Below are 17741 nucleotides of genomic sequence, written 5' to 3'. Positions count from 1 at the left end.
CACATTTATTAGACAAGCAAAATTAAGCTTTACATTTATAATACATTAATAAACATAAAATACATATTTTATAACACCTTGCAAAAGAAATAAAATCTGAGCAATGAGCAAATCTAAAAATTTGGGAAGATCAAAATAGGGAAAATTCTGTACAAATGTAATATAAAAATATGTTTCCATATGAAAGAACCTTCTGTTTGAGACTCAGTCCAGAACTACATCTCCCATGTCTGTTGCTGCTCAAAAAAATCCTGAGCAGCAGGAAAAAAAAACCCCAAGCACTTCCCCCCTCCCACCCGCTAAAAACATCTCACCCTAGCAAGCCCTGCTTGGATCACTATCTGCTTTTCATAAGCCAACAGGAGACAGTAAGAGTTATTATATGTTTCTAATTCATGCTGCGAATGTTGGGAAAAGTCAGAGCAACAGAGCAGGTGAACACAGAACCACTCCAAAGACTTCTAGGTAATCGAAGTGCAGTGCCCTGGTTAGTGATATCCTAGGGTAGGCCAGTGATGGTTAAAAAAATGACATACCAAAAAACTCTTTCGAGAAGAATGACAGTAACAGTTGGAAGAGAATTTTCGACATATATTTAAATGCCTAACATTAGGTTGCCTGACAATAAGAAGACTCATCAAAGAGACTCATTATCTTTGAGGCAAAATGCCTACATCTCACTGATGCCCATCTGATGTGTCCTCACAAATCTTTGATTCAACTATAGGACTAAAACACTTAGTTTCCCAAACAACAGCTGCCTGTGCAATGTTCTTTTAAAAGCAACTCCCCATTTAACTTTAGCTGGTTAGCAAATACAGTATCAGAATGTTTAGCATGGTGGGGTTTTTTTTGAAGAGTACTACGTGCAGGTTAGTGAAACTATTCATTAGGTTATTCTGTAGTTATTTACCTATACCATGTGCAGCAAAAAGAGTGACGGATTACACTAGAGCACTGACAGCACCATGTGATTAAAGCGTTTACTTTTAAGAAGTGGCTTCATACTTATACATACAGTTTGACCTGCTTGTCTCATAGCTTACCTATGTCTTCAAACATACAGTTTTAAGTTTAATTTACTACTAGTAAAAATGACACTCAATTGCAGGGCAATTATCGAATTCCCAGATTGCTTAAAGTAATCATCCCAGGCCACTTGCAGTAAGTATGGAAATTATAGTCACTCATGTCTTGCTCCTTAATTAGAAAAAAAAAATATCACAGTAATTTCAGTCCTAAAGATTGCTGATTTTGCTATAAACTATTTTAACCATCACTTTTAAAATTCTACATACAAGAATACTTCAAATCCACAAAGGAACATTATTTCCCCCTGTATTCTGTCTCTACTGGGCAAAGGGTTCATATGAATCATTGGACATTGACTTAAACTCTGAATACTGAACTGGATTTGAGTCTTAAATTCTGAATATGGAAGAAGAGTTTTTAAATGTCACATACTTGTCCTTTAGCAACAATATTGCAAAAGAATAAATGAATTCTGGAAGATACTCCCAATTTTTCCTCACCAAGCGACTTCAAGGAAAATTCCAACTGTGTTGTAAAGCAAAGAACGTTGAGGAGCTTCTTTAACAGGTGTAATTTTATAACTTTTTTTTTTAGGCTCAGAATTTTAGTTTATCATAAATTAGCAGTGGAGAATACAAACGAGCTCAGTCCTTATATTGTATGTAATTCATGACTTCACACACAAAATACAACTTTTAGAACTAATATATGTGACCACATTTCTAATGAATTTGGTTTAATCCACACAGCTTATAAAATGAAGTGCAGGAAGCTTAACCTTTGGTTTCTTTCCGTATCAAAGAATTTCTGCAAAACAATTAATTTTTGAACGCAAGTTTTACACTGCAAGCATTACTTCCATGTTGAAGCAGACATTAGAATTGGGCACTAATGCTTCCTCCCTCCCCTTCTTTACCAAATTACCAAGAGTATGCTGCCATTACTCTCTTCACAAATTACAAGCTTGAGTCTTGTTTATTGTTGTACACTGGATGACAGAAAAGCAAAGGGGACCAGCAAAAGGCAGTGAGACCTAACAGTGAAGGGAACACATAGTTCTGTTAAACACGTAATATATTAGTAAAATTTGATAAAATGAGACACATAGACCATAAAATAGCAAAGTAACATTCAGTATGTCTTGGCTTCTTTGGCTTCTCTTCTCAAAAGCAAGAGAATTATAGAACTGTTTTATTTTAACAGAATCTGGCTGAAGATAGGCATAGCCTCTACAAACACTGAGAATTTAGCATCTCTCCAAAATTTTGGCATTAGCTGCTGCTCTCATTTGCAACTTGGTTTTTGGATTTGGTTAAAAAGAGTGATGTTACACTGACTCAAATCAACTTTTGTTTAGAAAAAAAATTACATTTGTGGCTGATGTGCTAATGCTTTCTTGGTTGAGTTTCCTTTTTACAGTGAAAGGGGGATAAGGAAACAGCCCTTGAGTTTTTCTGATAAGGGAGAGATAGATACGATACTCTTCAAGGAATTGTAGATGAGTAACACTGTACTTGCAGAGATAAAAGACTGCTGATGACAGATTATTTCAGCATCTCTAAAGCTTTTACATACTGAAGTCTCCTAATGCAGCATGTAGCACAGTCAAATTGTATACAGATATGCCCTAATATTTGAAGCAAACAAGTAAAAAATCAATTGCTTCCGCGGCATAACCATTCAGAAATTTAGGTTGGTCTGTACCAGTTGTACCATTTATATAACACCACAACATTGGTAGAGCTGGTGCAGTCAGAGCTTTCCTAGTGTAATTCTATCTTTACAGAGAGCTTTTGACAGAACTGCTGAAAGGCATCCCACCTTACCGCCCCTTGACCAGCAAGGCTCTACCAGCAGCGGACTAGACAGGAGACCCAGTCTTCTATTTTCCTAATAATAGTATCTCAGTCACTTCCTGTGAAGCTCTCAGTAGACAACTGGTCATGAGATTTAAAAGCCACTCAAAGGCAATGAAAAGCACAATGTCAGCTTTCTTTCCTTTTGTCCCATTTCTTGTGTAGTACAGCTCAAGGGTGAGATTATGCATACCCATTGAAAAGACTCCTTGTGCATGGTCCTAATCTTGCTAGAACTGAATTTGAAATTAAAGATCAAGGTTTTCCTGTTTAAAATTAATTCTATTTAAGGGAATTCAGCCTGCACAGTGGCATTTTGTGTAATCTAGGTCAAGAGTTAAGGTTAACAACTAACATAAAATGCTTCCAAATTAAGTAAGGCATCATTTTTTATAATGATCTTCAGAATATTACTGGGGCTACAGTGTTATACTGCAACATACTAGAGGAAGTCTAGACTGCAATCAGTTCAGCTAATAAAAATTTATGTGGTCCTTGTGCCCAAATTGCTACTGATGTCTAGGCTTGTTCAGGTACATGTACATTAGCTACAATAGTGACTGCAGTGTAAACTCACCCTAAGCATATGACCAAAAAAAAAGTAGGCTCTTACTCCAGCAATGCCAAATTCTCATCCAGTATCCATAGCAGTACTGAGGACACCTAACTCTCAAAATTTATTTAGAGGTTGGGCCACTCTGGAATGGTCAGAATATTGGTTAATTCAATTTGAGACAAAGCAGAAGTCACAGGAAACTAGAAATCAACAAAACTGCATGGAAAAGCTAATAAGGGAAGAAAAAAAAAAAAATCGCTGGCATTCAATAGCAGACACCTTGTATACAAGTTTTACAAAGATTAAGTTATTATGTGAAGGAAAAGATGGAAAAAAGCAAGCAAAGTTATACTTGCAGATTAGTCAAATCTCTTACATAAACACAACATTTAAAATAAAATCACTTCAAGTGTTCCATCTGACAGCCAGGAATAGGTACAGTAAGAGACTGGGAAGTAGGTAAAAACTTTTCAGATTCACCTACTTGATATGAAATCAATGTTAGCAGAGACAGATGAGGAAACAGATTGCACTGATGACTGAAATCACAATACCAAGTAAAGTAAATAGGAGTCTTCAATCTTTGAGTCAGAAAGCACTCAATGTTATGAGCAGACCAATAATCACAATCTGCTCATTTTACTATTAATTCAAATTAACACACATGGAATTTGATGAGAAATTTTGAATTCCATTCATGTTAAATTACATATCAAATCAGCAAAGAACATTCCAAACTTTAATCAACACTTTTCCAGTTCTTTCTGTCAACTTGGTATCAGGATCTAGGAAGCAAAGTAAGGCAAGCATAAACTCAGAATCACTTTTATGTAGCAATGTTGTTTAACTGTGATACTATCCCAGATAGGAAAAAAACTACACAATACCTTTCCTTTTGAGTTTCAGAGTTGCAAAGGAATTATCAGTAGATGTGGTGACCTTCTTCCTACATGAAGATGAAAAATTTAAAAAACTTCTTTAAACTGCTTCTGTCTGCTTCTGGAAGTTGTCCTTCAGTAGAAAGTGTATCATCATTCCTTAGAGGTATAGCAATTTGACTGTCAGAAGCGAACAAACAAGCTATGGCAATCTCTTAAAATATTTCACTTTCCTCTGTAGCTGGTTAAGCAAAGACTAAAGTAGTCTCAAAAATCCCTTATGTTAATTTGAATAAGCATTTATCATTGAATTTCAGGCTTTTACCTTTTAAAGAATTGTTTGATATATATCTTGCTTTGAATCAAACCTTGAAATAAATATTACACACAGAAAACACAATATTGAAGTCTGGAGCCCTACGAAGACAACACTGAAAGTGGCCAAGCCTGCTGGTATCATGCAGACCTCCAAAAGATGAATGAGATCAGGATTTAAAAAAAGAAAAAACAAACTGAAAAACACACCATGTCTCAAATGGAAATGTTATCTCTATACTACAGTATATAATTTTTTCTGATGAATGGTATGTCTCCAGCTTCAGAAAAGTAACAATACAATATCCTGAAGCTAGGTATCCAAAAATTTCTTTGCTTTGCCATAATACTGTAGACCTTCTACAATTAACTTGGTTCCTGCAGCTGGAACTCTATAATAGAAAGAAAGTAGGTGCTCTGAAATACTTTCATGTTCTTGTATAACAGAAATTGCTAGGAAACAACCAGTCCAGATTCAAAAGTTGTTTTTTTTTTTCTTCTCCAGTTTAAATATGCTGAGCATCTGATGTTTACTCTAAAAGTTGCCCACATTCTCTTTCATCAGTGGGCCTCTTTCTTGTGCACCAGATGGCCTCTCAGGCTTCAACAAGTATCTGCACTCCCAAAGGAAAAACGACAAAGAATTTTGTTGCATTTGTTTCACTGTTTGTCACAGTCTGCAGGTTGGCTTTAGTCAGAACATTCTTCCTCCACCTCTTTCACCTTGCAAACTTCAGATTGCAAAGAGGACTGAGGAATGTAGCCGAATGTTCGAATACTGTGTGGATCAACCGGTGGCACCAGTGTAAGCGACTCTACACTTAGTGCATCCGTATTGTCATCTGTTATTAATGATATTGTGGGCTGCTGTGCAGGAATCAGGCTAGGAGACAGGTTTGCTGTTTCTATGTCACTGTTTTTTACAGCATTCTTGCTAGACTTTGAGACAGCTGAAAGAGTTTCATCAGACAACATCATTTGACCAGAAATGGTCATCTGAGGCTGCTCTGGAGCTGAAGCATCATCTAATAAAAGAAAACACCAAGAAACAATCAATATTCAACTTAGTATGTACATTAAGCCTAACAGTATACTATTATTTATGAATATTTAAGAATAATTGGGTGGAAAATGCAGTTCTGTGAAGCACTATGCTTACACGTTCACTTTTTAGTAATTAGAAATAAAAAAAAATATTATGAAGGCATAACATAAAAAGCCAGCAGAAATCTGTTAAAATTAGGAACCAGAAAACTTTATACATTTAGTATTAGAATATGCAGCAATATCAGAAATATTCGTAGAGAGAGGAAACTGAGGGGAACAATAAGAAAGCCTCTCCAGTATTTAGTATAAACTAAAATGAATAGCCACCCCATACCAGGAAGCTCTTTAGAAATAATAAAAAAAAAAGAACCCCTGTATAACTAGTTTTTGCCAAGAGGTGGCTGTTCCTCACAAAAATTGGGAAGTCATTCTCTCATTTCATTCTCTAGATTCACATTTAAGTGACACCTCAACCACAGAAAGCAGAACTATGGAAGAACAGGAAGGAGAATAATGTGCTTACTGTAACTGAAAGGTGCTGCAAAATAGGCCTGTTTTTATACAGGTTTGTGTTATGATTTTTTTGTGCTACTAAGCATGGAGCATACAACACAGACAAAATTGGGACTAAGTATTATATACCACAGAAAACTGATATGCTACTACACTTTCCCACACAATAAAAAAAAGCAAACCTAAATACATTAACAGGTATTTGTACCATCCTTTTGCCCCTTAAAATCCTAGCTAACTATCAAGTAAAATGCTCATTTAGCTCAGATGGATAGTGAATGGAGGGGATGAGGCGATACAGCCTTATATGAGCAAGTATGCCCAGAAAAGTCAGGTTTTTTTTTTTTTCTTTTCAGACTAGAGTAATAGAATGCCATTAAAGTAGCAGGTATCCAGCTTCAAGACAGACCATTTTTAGACCTCTTATAAGAAACAGCATGTGTTCAAGTGTACAGGCATCTGCAGAAAAGTCTACAAGGCAATGTAGTGAATACAGAAGCTAAGAATTAAGTTCTGTTTTTAATACACAGTGACCTTAGAAATATTTCAATTTCAATATGATTCCAATTAATCCTGTAAAAGAACAGAAAGCATGAACATAAGGCAAAAAAAAAAAAAGAAAAACAAAGCTGAGAATGGAATGGATATGAGTAAGGTATCAGTGAGATAACAAGATTATTGTTTGTTTGTTTGTTTTTTACCTTTCTAGTAAGGTAACCCCAAACAATGGTGTATTCTCACTTCAGAAAACCACTCAATTTTACTTTTTGCTGAATCGGTGGCTAAAGCTTCTCACTTTAATAAAAACAAAATTTGTAGATTGTAAAAAAGTCTCCTTTTAAATAAAAGGGACATCACTGGTTATTTTTGAAAAATTAAGGACAGATTCAAAGTAACTCTGCAGATTCTTCTTTTTACCTGTCAAGAAGCTTTAGTGAGAATGTAACGATTGATAACAGAGGAAGTGATACAAGACTTGCATGGAAAATGAACTGCTAAAAACATTGAAATAAAGCCTCATTTCTCTGAATTCCAAGATAAATACTAACATTTCCATATGCACAAAACTGTGAGTCTTTTTGCGGTGATTTTACTTTCTGAATTTATAAAATCTTAAAAGAATATCAAACTTTCTTTGCCAAGATTATTTTTTATCTTAATTATAGTACAAATATTCACCAAAATTCAGGATTCAAAACCTGAGACATTCTGGTAAATAAAGTATTATCAATCAATGGCATTCTGCTCAGGAATGTTATATACAGTATATTTCTATTGCAGTTCTGCTATTTCACTTCTGATTCTGCAGTTCATTTCTTAAATCATTCCTCCCCCTCTCCCAACAAAATATTAATATATTTTCTCAATACTTTCATTTACTGAAATCATGATAGATATACATATTCTTTTGTTATGCTCTATTGTCCCCAAATACTTCCACATAGGATCTAAATTAATGTTAAAGTGACTCCCTTAACACCAAAGAAAAAGAAAGTATTTGAAAAAAGTCTCTATTAAAAAAAAACAACCAACCAACCAACCAACCAAAAGTACTATCTGGAATCAGCAAGTCCAAATTTTCTATCCAAAAGTCTGAAAAAACATTCAGAAAGATAAAAATATCAAAAAATGTAAGCAGAACATACTCTGTCCAATATTTTAGCTGCAGTATTTATAAAGAATACAAAACTAGAGCTCTTCTATGCTTCCCTCCTGCTTCTATTTACTATTGATAGGAGTAAGTCTGTCTCCTCTACTTTAAATATTTCATTAGTCACTGTCAGAGCTTCACTTCTGTTACTCTGTTACTGTATTTAAGGGTAGCAGTGACAGGTTTCTGTAACCCAACACGGCATTACTGCCAAAATGACTAGGTATTTGCAAACTGCCACTAATCCCTGCAGGGGCAGAAAGCAAATACCAGTACACAAGTAGCAGTGGAGGGAAAATTTTTAACATTGTCTACACAAGGTCAACAGCTCTCACTACTGTTTTGCAATATATTATCCCTTCTGCACTAACACTTAACTAAAAATCTTACTCTTAAACTACAGCTGTGAAAGCGGTACTTACATCTTTGTGACCGAGCTCACGAATCCATAGGCTACTTGAGGTGTATAATTAGCTTGAAACTGCAACTGTAATCTTGTGCTAGGTAAGTTTTTAAGCATGACAATCTCCCATATCTTTTGGATACAAGGATAGAGGAAAACAACCCTAGACTACAGATGGAGGTAACTAAATAGAAAATAGAATACAGAGATCCAGCATCTTGGAATGAAAATTTGGTATATAAGAGGCATTATAGTGAAAAATCAGACCACCCACTTGATGAAAAAATTTTCACATGTAACACCTCCCAGTTAATTGAACAGTTGGCTTCAGGACGATAATTACTAATGAGAAAATCTTTGAGGCTCAAAATTTCAAAGCCTTTTGAAGTCATACTCAATTCACAGAAGGATCCAAGTACATAAATATATATTTATGTAAGATCTGAATTCTTAAAGTCTCTGAAACTGGAAAAAACAATTGGCAAAGATGCACTCTAGCTGAAAAAAAAGCTCAAGAAGGGATTATTACAAGAATGTCTGTCTCCAAAATCCAGATAGGTACCAAGCTCTTGATTCAAAAGAGTTTCTAAGCACCCAGTATGTTTTGAGATTAAGTTCTCTACCCATTATCTGGAACTTCTGTCCATATTGCACACAAAAATACTAACTGCTTTCAAAAACCCCCAAACTCCCAACATTTGCTTCCAGTTTGACTTTTGGATAGGAAGAGCAAAAATAATTGTAATTTTTACCTGAATAAAATCACCAGTCACTAAGATGTGCTCTACTCTTAAATATCAAAAAGTTAGCATCTAATATGGAAAAACAGCATTTCTATTTACCTCTCCCCAGCCTCCATGTATTTAAGCAAGTGTGTTCTGGCAAAAAAATATAAGCCAGAACTGCAACAAAACCATGGAGAGCGAAGTTGGTTTCTTAAAACAGTTGCGATGTTAACATTTAGTTCTAAGAAACAACTCCCCCCACATACCCCCAAATTTAAGTACCAAACAAGGTTTGAAGACAGGGTGTCATTTTGCAAGTTTTTGGGTATTATTAGCGCCCTCTGGCTGCAGTGGCTTCAGCAACCTTAGATGTTTTCCAGCATTTCTATAACGCAACCAAGATTATCATTACAGCAAAAAAATCCAAACCAAATCACTCAACTTCTGTTATATTAACTTGTGTTAAGGATGATTATTAGTGAAAGAAGATAGAAAAGAACAGGAAAAGGAAAGAATGACTATCATCTACAGATAAGTGTCCTAAGCTTTACAGCAACATACTACGAAAGCATAATAAAAATATAAATAACAGGACATTAAGTGAAAAGACGCAAAGTAAATCTATAAAGATGAAAAAAAGCTGTTTATATAATATTAACAGAGTAAAATATCTTCATGCCATGATAGTAAAAAAAAAAAAAAAGAAATTAATTAGGTACAAGTTAAAACAGGTTATAGAAATACAAAGATAGTCTGAAGTGTATTTCCATCTTTTTGCATCTGCTTCCCTTCCTCAGCTCCTCAGGCAATTAAACAGTCCATAAAGCCATCTGCCTGAGTTTGATAATCATGGAAATATTAAGCTTGTGCCATCACAGTCCAAGGACAGTCTTATGCTGAATGCTTGTCCATTTTATCCAAGTTACAAATAGATTTCTTGCTCCTAGCCAAGTACCTGCATTACTGTCCATTCAGGAGCCTGTGCTTACTAAATTCCACTACTGCCATGGCTGCCCCTGTGCAAATGAAGACATAGCTGCTTTGAAGCTGGAGGCTTGATAGCAGAATTTCCATATTTGGCAAGAGAGCCAAAAAACATGGGAGAAACTGCAGATAAGGCTTTCAGAAACAGCTAATTATTGCTTTACAATTCTCCCCCAAAAACAGTAGAGACAAATATTTAGGATGCTTTCTTCAGTTTCCTACCTCACTGTCATTGCTGTCACAGCAGGGAAACCAAATACATTCTATTAACTGTTACGGGCTTTTGAAAGCTTATGCAGGAACCTGCCTGAATTGATATTGCGCGAGTTTCTGTTGCAGCTGCTGCTTGAAGACCTAAACCCAGTGTCCACCGTGACTGTCAGCCTCCGACAGACTAAACACCCGCCGACGTCCTTTCCTGCCAGACCTTACTAGAGGAAAACACAGCGATATATCATATGAAGGCTTTAACAATGAAACAAGGAAGGGAAACTGGAATGAAGACAAAGGATAAATGTTAGAGTAGCAACAAGAATAAGTGACAAGGACACATCCATAACTGCTGGTATCTTGAATACAATTTGACACCACACCAAGAGTCTTATAAGTTTGGGAAATACTTCTGAAGCTGGAAATAAGCAAGTTTAACTGAATTTAATTTTTTGCTTACCTATCTGGAAATGTTCATAATACAGTTTGGGCTATGTCTGGCAATACCAACAGCATTTACACTGAGGAGGGACTGGAAGGCATTTATTTGCATTACAATCTACTCACATGCTTTAAAAATCTTGAGAGAAGCTGTTTATCACAAATTCTGGTGATATAGAATTATTCTGATTTCCACCGTCCATAAGTTATAAAAGAGGGCCACTACTGGGCAGGTGACAATACTTCAAACCATTCAGCCCTACTATTCTATGATATGAAACTGAAGTATTAGATTTGGTTATAATAAAGCCAGAGTGTTTTAAAAGATAGCAGCAGTTCAGATGATGATGCTTGGTGCACAGAAAGTTTCTAGAAAAGAAACTTTCTAGGAACAAAAGTACTTCCTCACCTAGTTAGAAAATTACTAGCATCACAGAACAGAAGCAAATCACATTTACATTACTGATTATAGAGGGGAGAGACAGGGATGGTTTCAGTAAGATGGCAGGCACTGCTCTTACAGGCTCTCCATGCTTGATAATCATCCCTTCCTTGGAATATATACATTTTATTTTACAGACTGGAATCCAATATATTCTCTGCAATAAGGGACAGCTCTTTGTACTTATTTTAGACCTTTTACCATCAATATCTGCCAGAAATGTGAAATACAGCAAGTGGCAGAGAAGATCAATGCCTTCTGAAGTTCTCGATATCCATTGCTCCAACGTAAACACTTTCTTAAGTATTGAAGTCAATTGCATTTTAAAGCTTAAGACAACTTAAAAAGTGATAAAATACAGCACAGATGACATTACACATACATAATTCTGGAAGACTGCTAACTTACAGTAAGAGAACTTCTTTATCTTAATCTTTGGCATATATAAAAATAAGCACTTTAAAGAAGTGCATGGTTCCAGCAAGTGTAGCCAAGAAGAGATTGTATTCTAAGTTCGGAAGCTTGATGATTAAAATCTGCCTAGCAAGAGAACATTTTTATCTTATGCATAGCAACACTTCAAACGGACATTAAAAAAAAAATAATCATGTAAATACAAATAAAAAACCCAACCTGATAGCAGCATTTGCAGAACCTGATACTGCTTTTCCTGTCTTGCTAGGGATTTGGCTTTCTTTAAGGGACGACTTCTGCTTTTTCAAATTTAAGGAATGGACATCTTGTAAAGGACTAAGCTTAATTCCCAAATACTGCAAATGGGGGAGCTGCTAGGCTTTAAAGTGTCTGTGCCAGGAAGTATTGTGACAATTATTAGGCAGGATAGCTGATAAACTCAGGAATAGTAAGAGTTTATTTTACTCATGACAAAGCAGTTAATGGCATGATTTTTCTCTTACAATGACTGAAACATGCACAGCAGTCATGATTTCATGTAAATTCAGTTAACCTCCCTCCTCACATTAAGATACTGTGTGATTGTTTGATGCAGGTAGGAGTGATAACAAGTAAAGTATTTTTACAAAACACCAAATTAAATGGATTTTTTTCCTGTGATACATTTTTGGAAGCTCTTTTACTGTTTAATGGTTAATATATACTCTATATTGTGAACACTGTTTTCTCTCAACTAACAGTTACGTAATTTGTCTTTATTTTGTTCTCATCTATCACTGTTTTATGAAAAAAGTCAGTGCGTATGTTCCAAATCTTCTTTCCTAAAACAACTCTGTGAAGATTACAAGTACCATCTCAAATATATCAAACTCTGAACAGTTTGACCTTGTCAACAGACAGTAGCTTAGGACACTATAATCACAACTTTACAGTAGAAACAACTGTTGTGGTTTAAGATGTTGCTCTTAAGAAAAGTAGTTGAGGTAGTTGAAGTCCGCGTACACAGCTCCCCTTTATCTTGTCTGGACTTCTTGACTGAAGTTCCTGAGCAACCTAGCATGTTCTTCAGGGGCAACAACCTGAGCAGTTGCCAGAACAAAGAGGGGAGCAAGGAAGGAGGGAGGGACAAAGAGCATGTATGTGTGCTCATGTGAGTGTGTTTAAAATTGAATGGGAAATGAGAAGGGAGATTCAAATGTGACAGATGGTGGCAGCATTCAAGTGCTACCTTAGGGCATAAAACGGATCTTGGTAACTGCTTGCTGTTCATCAGCTACTTGTTACTTCCTCCTTGAAGGAGCCACTTCACATCATGCAAGCCTCCTCTTCTGCTTCACAGCAGAGTAAGGCAGTTTAGTTTCAATTGTCCTCAAGAGGTTAGGGGAAAATGACATTGTTTTACATTGAAGTTGGTGAATACCAACAATTATCTCTGTAACTTAGCCGAGTGGTCAGTGAGACCTGATATAACACAGACAGTGGTCAAGACACTATCACTTATTTCAGCAGTCTACTTCTGTTCGTGCAGAAGCCTACAGAACAGCTATCTAGACATACCAAACAGAAAATCTCTTTCATCATCATGCTCCTGGCAACAGTCTCCAGTATAGATCACAGTTACATATAAATACTATAAAAGGGAGAACATTCATGAGAACATTCATTACAAACTTGCAGTAAATGGTCAAATCAGTTAATGCAGAAACTTGTTCCCAGGAATAGACAACAGTATCGATCCAACACTGAAGATCAGCAAAAAAGTGTCAAAGCTCCCTGGGTTGGAAAAAACCCTCCCCACAACCCCACTCCCCAAAGACCCAGCACCAGGGATTTCAGAATCCTCTCTAGTCTATACTAAGCACCTATAGACACCGTCAGCAACTCAGCTGTAACTATTTAAAACATTACTTGTTCATTATTGGCTGCAACTACAGTAGCAGTTTGGTTCACACCAATAGAGCAGCTTTGAAGAATTATGTACACTTACTGCTTTAGTCTGATTTTAGGAACAGTTTTGGTGCATTAATGAGATTCTTTCACAAGGAAACCAAGCTATAAGATATGCTGCAACTATGCACCAAACACACTTCAAATATTAATAGCAACATACATCTGAACTAATAACTGGTCCTTCAGACAATCACATACATGGCAGGGATGCTTGGTCCTAAAGGTCAGAGTAAATACGGTCCACAGCAAAATGCACCTCAGTACCAACTGTTGATTGTCCTATTGCACTGAATTACCTGCTCATGCACATAAAGTCACTGTCTTCCTCTTTGTTACTGCTCTCTGAGTAAAGTTAGCAGAACAAAATCCAGGACTTGAACTCAAAAGTCATCCCTGAAGCAGGTTAATGCAAGCTGCTGACTTGGGACTGAAGTAGCTGACACAGATTCTCACATTCATTTCCACTGACTTTGCTGAAGGTTGCCATGCTCACAGTCGTAGGGCACAGAATTGTATCCTCACAGCTAGATTTGCTAAAGCATCTACATCAGTGTGCCTAGATCTGTGCAAAAACCCAACACCCACCCAAAGACTTTTCCTGCATGACAAGTGGCATTTTGAACATACTTTATGATTAAGCCACAATGAAGGTCATACTAAGTGTGGACAGTTCATGCAACCTAATTGGTAAAGTGCAGACTAAAACCAGGCGTTTCAAAAAACCTTTCCTCTGTTTTTCAATTTGTTGGGTTTGGTTTTTTTTGTTTTAGTGGTTGGTTGCGTGGGTGGTTTTTTTTGGGGGAGGGGGGACGGGGGGACGGGATGCAGGGAGGAGTTTCGGGGGTTTTTGGTTGTTTTTATTTCTTCTTTTTCTTTTTTGAAACCAACGAGCAGCCTCCTGTCATGAGGCTTTTTAAATTGCAGGAAAAACAAACAGAATTTTATGTTATACAAATGCCGTGTAAGTAGATTTTAATTTTGTTAACTACAGTCCATGATTATTCTTCAATACGGCACTATCTTTTTATGCTAAATAAGCAGTTATGTGCTCTGGATCTACTAAGTTTTTCATTGAAGTCAGATTACATGCGCTGGAAAGACCTCAGTTTTAAACATGTAGTATAGTCTTGCTTGGTATTTCTGTGAACTAGCATGCTGCTTACAGCAACAAAAATAATTCAGATTTTTTATTTTCCTTTACTGCAGTTTTCTCTTAGCCACTCCTGCCAAGAACTTGTACTTGCATTTCACTTCCTGATCACAGAGGATTCAAACACAGCAAAGGACATTGTAGATGAGCCTTTTTACGCTACTAAGGAGAAACATGTACTCAAACAAATGTTTTCTTGTAGTGCCAATCCATACTGATAGTTTTGGCAAATGATACCACTTCTCTGCGTAATCACCACATATTATCTAGGTCATCAAGAGACTGGATAACAGCAATCACTTACCAACAGAGAAAATAAAATGAGGCCCTTCCAAAGTTTTGAACAGGTTGCATATAGAAAAATATTCCAAATTTTATTCTGGAATTACATATATTGCAGGAATATTTTGACTATGTTAGTCTCTCACAGTAATAAATACTTTTTAATCTAGAGTCTGGGTGCTAGAATGCTTTACATACTGTTCATAAACTTCATAGCAGCCTTTGCTTACCCTTTCCAGCAATATTTCTTACAGGAATAGTCACTTTGGACATAATGTGTATTGATCTCCTGACACTGTTCAGTAAAACCTACAAAATGTTAAAAGCCTAACAAAGATTGGATCATTTCCTGGAGGACTGCAAAAAAGTTTAGATCTACATGAGGCTTCCACATAAAGGCAAAGTGGTATGTCTTAGAAGGGGGAACCAGAACAATCATTTCAAGGAGTGATCAACATTGGAAGTGACTGTTAAGATGAGGGGGCTGTTTGAAAATGTCTTGAGAATCAAGTTACCTCTATTGTTGCATAACCAAAATGAGGTAGAGTAGGTCAGTTCTAGCATGAAAGCACCCTTCAGGATTTACTTCTCGTTTAGCCTCCAGCTTGAGGCTCTACCTCATACATATTTTCCACTCAGAACAAATACCATTACAAGATTCTCTACAAATACCACACAAAAAAAGAAGGAATGAAGGCATTCTAATGCAACAAGAAGTACCAGTATAAACATACCCACTAAATATACTGACCAACACAAACACATGGTAACTACATTTATGAAAGTTATACTGTCAGTCTTTTATATGGCAGCTTCTTCTGCACCTATGAAACAGCCTCCTCAAATGTGGTGGTGTTTAGCCAGAAGAGTGTTATTGGAAAAGCTTTACAATATTAGCATTCTAAACAACTATTTTCAAATATTTCATATTTGACCCATTGTTACAAATTAACATGAGTATCAGATAAACTTACAAAAGCAAATGTCACCGAGTTCAAAAAAGATGCTACATGTGGAGATCAACTTATCCACCATGGTGAAAGGCTAACAGTTTACATTACAAATTTATGCAAAGCAGTATTTCAGTTTAAAAAAAAAACAACCCTAAAGCCCCATCATTTTAAATTGTATGTACTAGGAGACAAGCAGGACATTATTTCACCAGTACTTAAAATCACTGCTGAAAAATGCCAAGTATTTATTAGAGTTCCAGAAAGCTGAAGAGATCATTAAAATCTGCACCACTATTTAACTGGTTTAGTTGAATGATCAAGTTACCTAAAAACACAAAGCCCTACTGTTTTTAATCCAATAACATAGTAACTTAATTTTACAATAAACTGCTCTACATCCCTTAGCGCCTAGGCTGAAAATTGTGATTTAATACCTGATGGGCTCTGTACAGCAGGAGTGGATGTTGAGCTTGCAGTCACTGAATCACAGCGTCCTGTACTCCCACTGCCACTGGAAGGTGATGGTGATGAGAGTGGTGATGGATTGTGCTGATTTATACACTGGGCTACAGCAAAGCCTGCAAAACAGGACAGTAAAGTTTATGAGTTAATAATTAGCTTGAAAGAGTTAACCTACACGAACAAATTGAGAAAGGGTAAGAGCAAATATTGCATCAAAGTGCTAATTTTGTGTAGTAAACCAGAGGATGCTCTCTTCCACCTTCAGCTCAGAAACCTGAAAATCTGAATGTATCTTACTGAAAACATGCTACAAATGATCAACGAACAAGAAAGTAGAGGTTAAGGGATTCAACACATTTTAAAACTTAGAGCTTGCACAAACAGTCAAAACATGTCAAAACTCTTGAGTTTTTGATATATTCAATAAATTCATGGGTCATAGACCCTAAGGTGGTAAGGAAAATGGTTAAGTCAAAAGTGAACAAAAAACCTCTCAGCTAGGCGGCCTGCATTACATCTTTTTATCGCAGAGATAATTTCAGGAAATTTTAATCAATCAAAACTAATACTGGCATTGGATTTCATCTACCTTCTCACAAATCAAACTTTTTCTAGTCTGAACACTGGAAAGTTCTATACAGTATCTGACAGCACTTTTTAAATAAGTCTTCTTCTGGCTTTCAATCCAATATTCCCTCAAATTCTTTACATTGTAGCATCTTCTTCTTTCCTAATGTAATCTTGCATTCATTCCTTTCTCCTTCCTCTGCAACACCCTGCTTCAGTCTTTGATATGTCTTTAAAAAAAAAAAAAAATCTTCATTTTAGTTCCTTCCCTCCTCACATACAATGACTCATGCACTTTCTCTTTCAAGAAGAAATTCTAGAAAGTATTGAGGATCTGCAGCACAGGGAAATCCACTGGAAGGATGCAATTTGGGAAAGAAATGCAAGGAAGGAATTCAAATCCCTCGTTTCTCAAACCCAACATCTCAGAACTGAATAACCTGAGAACAAGGTACTTCGCAATATTTAATTTCACTGATTTAGTCAGGATGAGAAGCCATGAGTACACAGAATTTACACCATGCATTTCATTGCACAAGACTACACTGAATCAGAAAGTAAACAATAGTTATTCCATGTATGTTGTGCAAAATATTTTGTGCAGAAGCATGACATGAGCCAAAAGACAGCTGAAATTTATTCTTTAGGTTACTGATGAATGTGTTATGTGACCACTCACAGTCACATTCTACTAAAATAAGTGCCCACAAAGGTGTTTCCAGTAAGTCCAGCAAACTGCAAACACATGCTGAACATTTAGTAGAAGTAAACAATTGGTAAATTTTTCTTTTATGGGTGAGAATGATTATATGGTAACTTTGTACAAAACAGATACTACATTAAAAACTTATTTGATATAACTAGCTTGTATTTATGAACACCCATATTTTTTATATTGCCTTATGGCAAT

General features: G+C 36.1%; 1 protein-coding gene across 3 annotated transcripts in view; it reads right to left on the bottom strand.

Annotated features, from left to right (window-relative positions):
- Nucleotides 1-1634: 1634 nt before the first annotated feature.
- The window catches only part of CLEC16A (C-type lectin domain family 16, member A), a 92991-nt gene continuing 76884 nt past the window's right edge, over nt 1635-17741 (bottom strand). The window contains exons 22-24 of one of the 3 annotated variants that reach the window (XR_775084.1): nt 16237-16380; nt 6899-6992; nt 5596-5662 (exon numbers count right to left, since the gene is read on the bottom strand). Coding sequence is in view for 2 of the 3 variants with exons in the window: in XM_010578449.1 (XP_010576751.1) it covers nt 5328-5662; nt 16237-16380 (479 nt within the window). In the remaining variant the exon portion in view is untranslated. Of the gene's footprint in view, nt 5663-6898; nt 6993-10291; nt 10392-16236; nt 16381-17741 lie in introns of those variants that run through there. The other 2 variants (XM_010578449.1, XM_010578450.1) reach the window with 2 other exon arrangements.

The sequence above is a fragment of the Haliaeetus leucocephalus genome, unplaced genomic scaffold (assembly GCF_000737465.1).
Source record: "Haliaeetus leucocephalus isolate CR32 unplaced genomic scaffold, Haliaeetus_leucocephalus-4.0 Scaffold636, whole genome shotgun sequence".
Taxonomy (NCBI): Eukaryota; Metazoa; Chordata; class Aves; order Accipitriformes; family Accipitridae; genus Haliaeetus; species Haliaeetus leucocephalus.
This window is presented reverse-complemented; position numbering and strand designations above follow the sequence as displayed.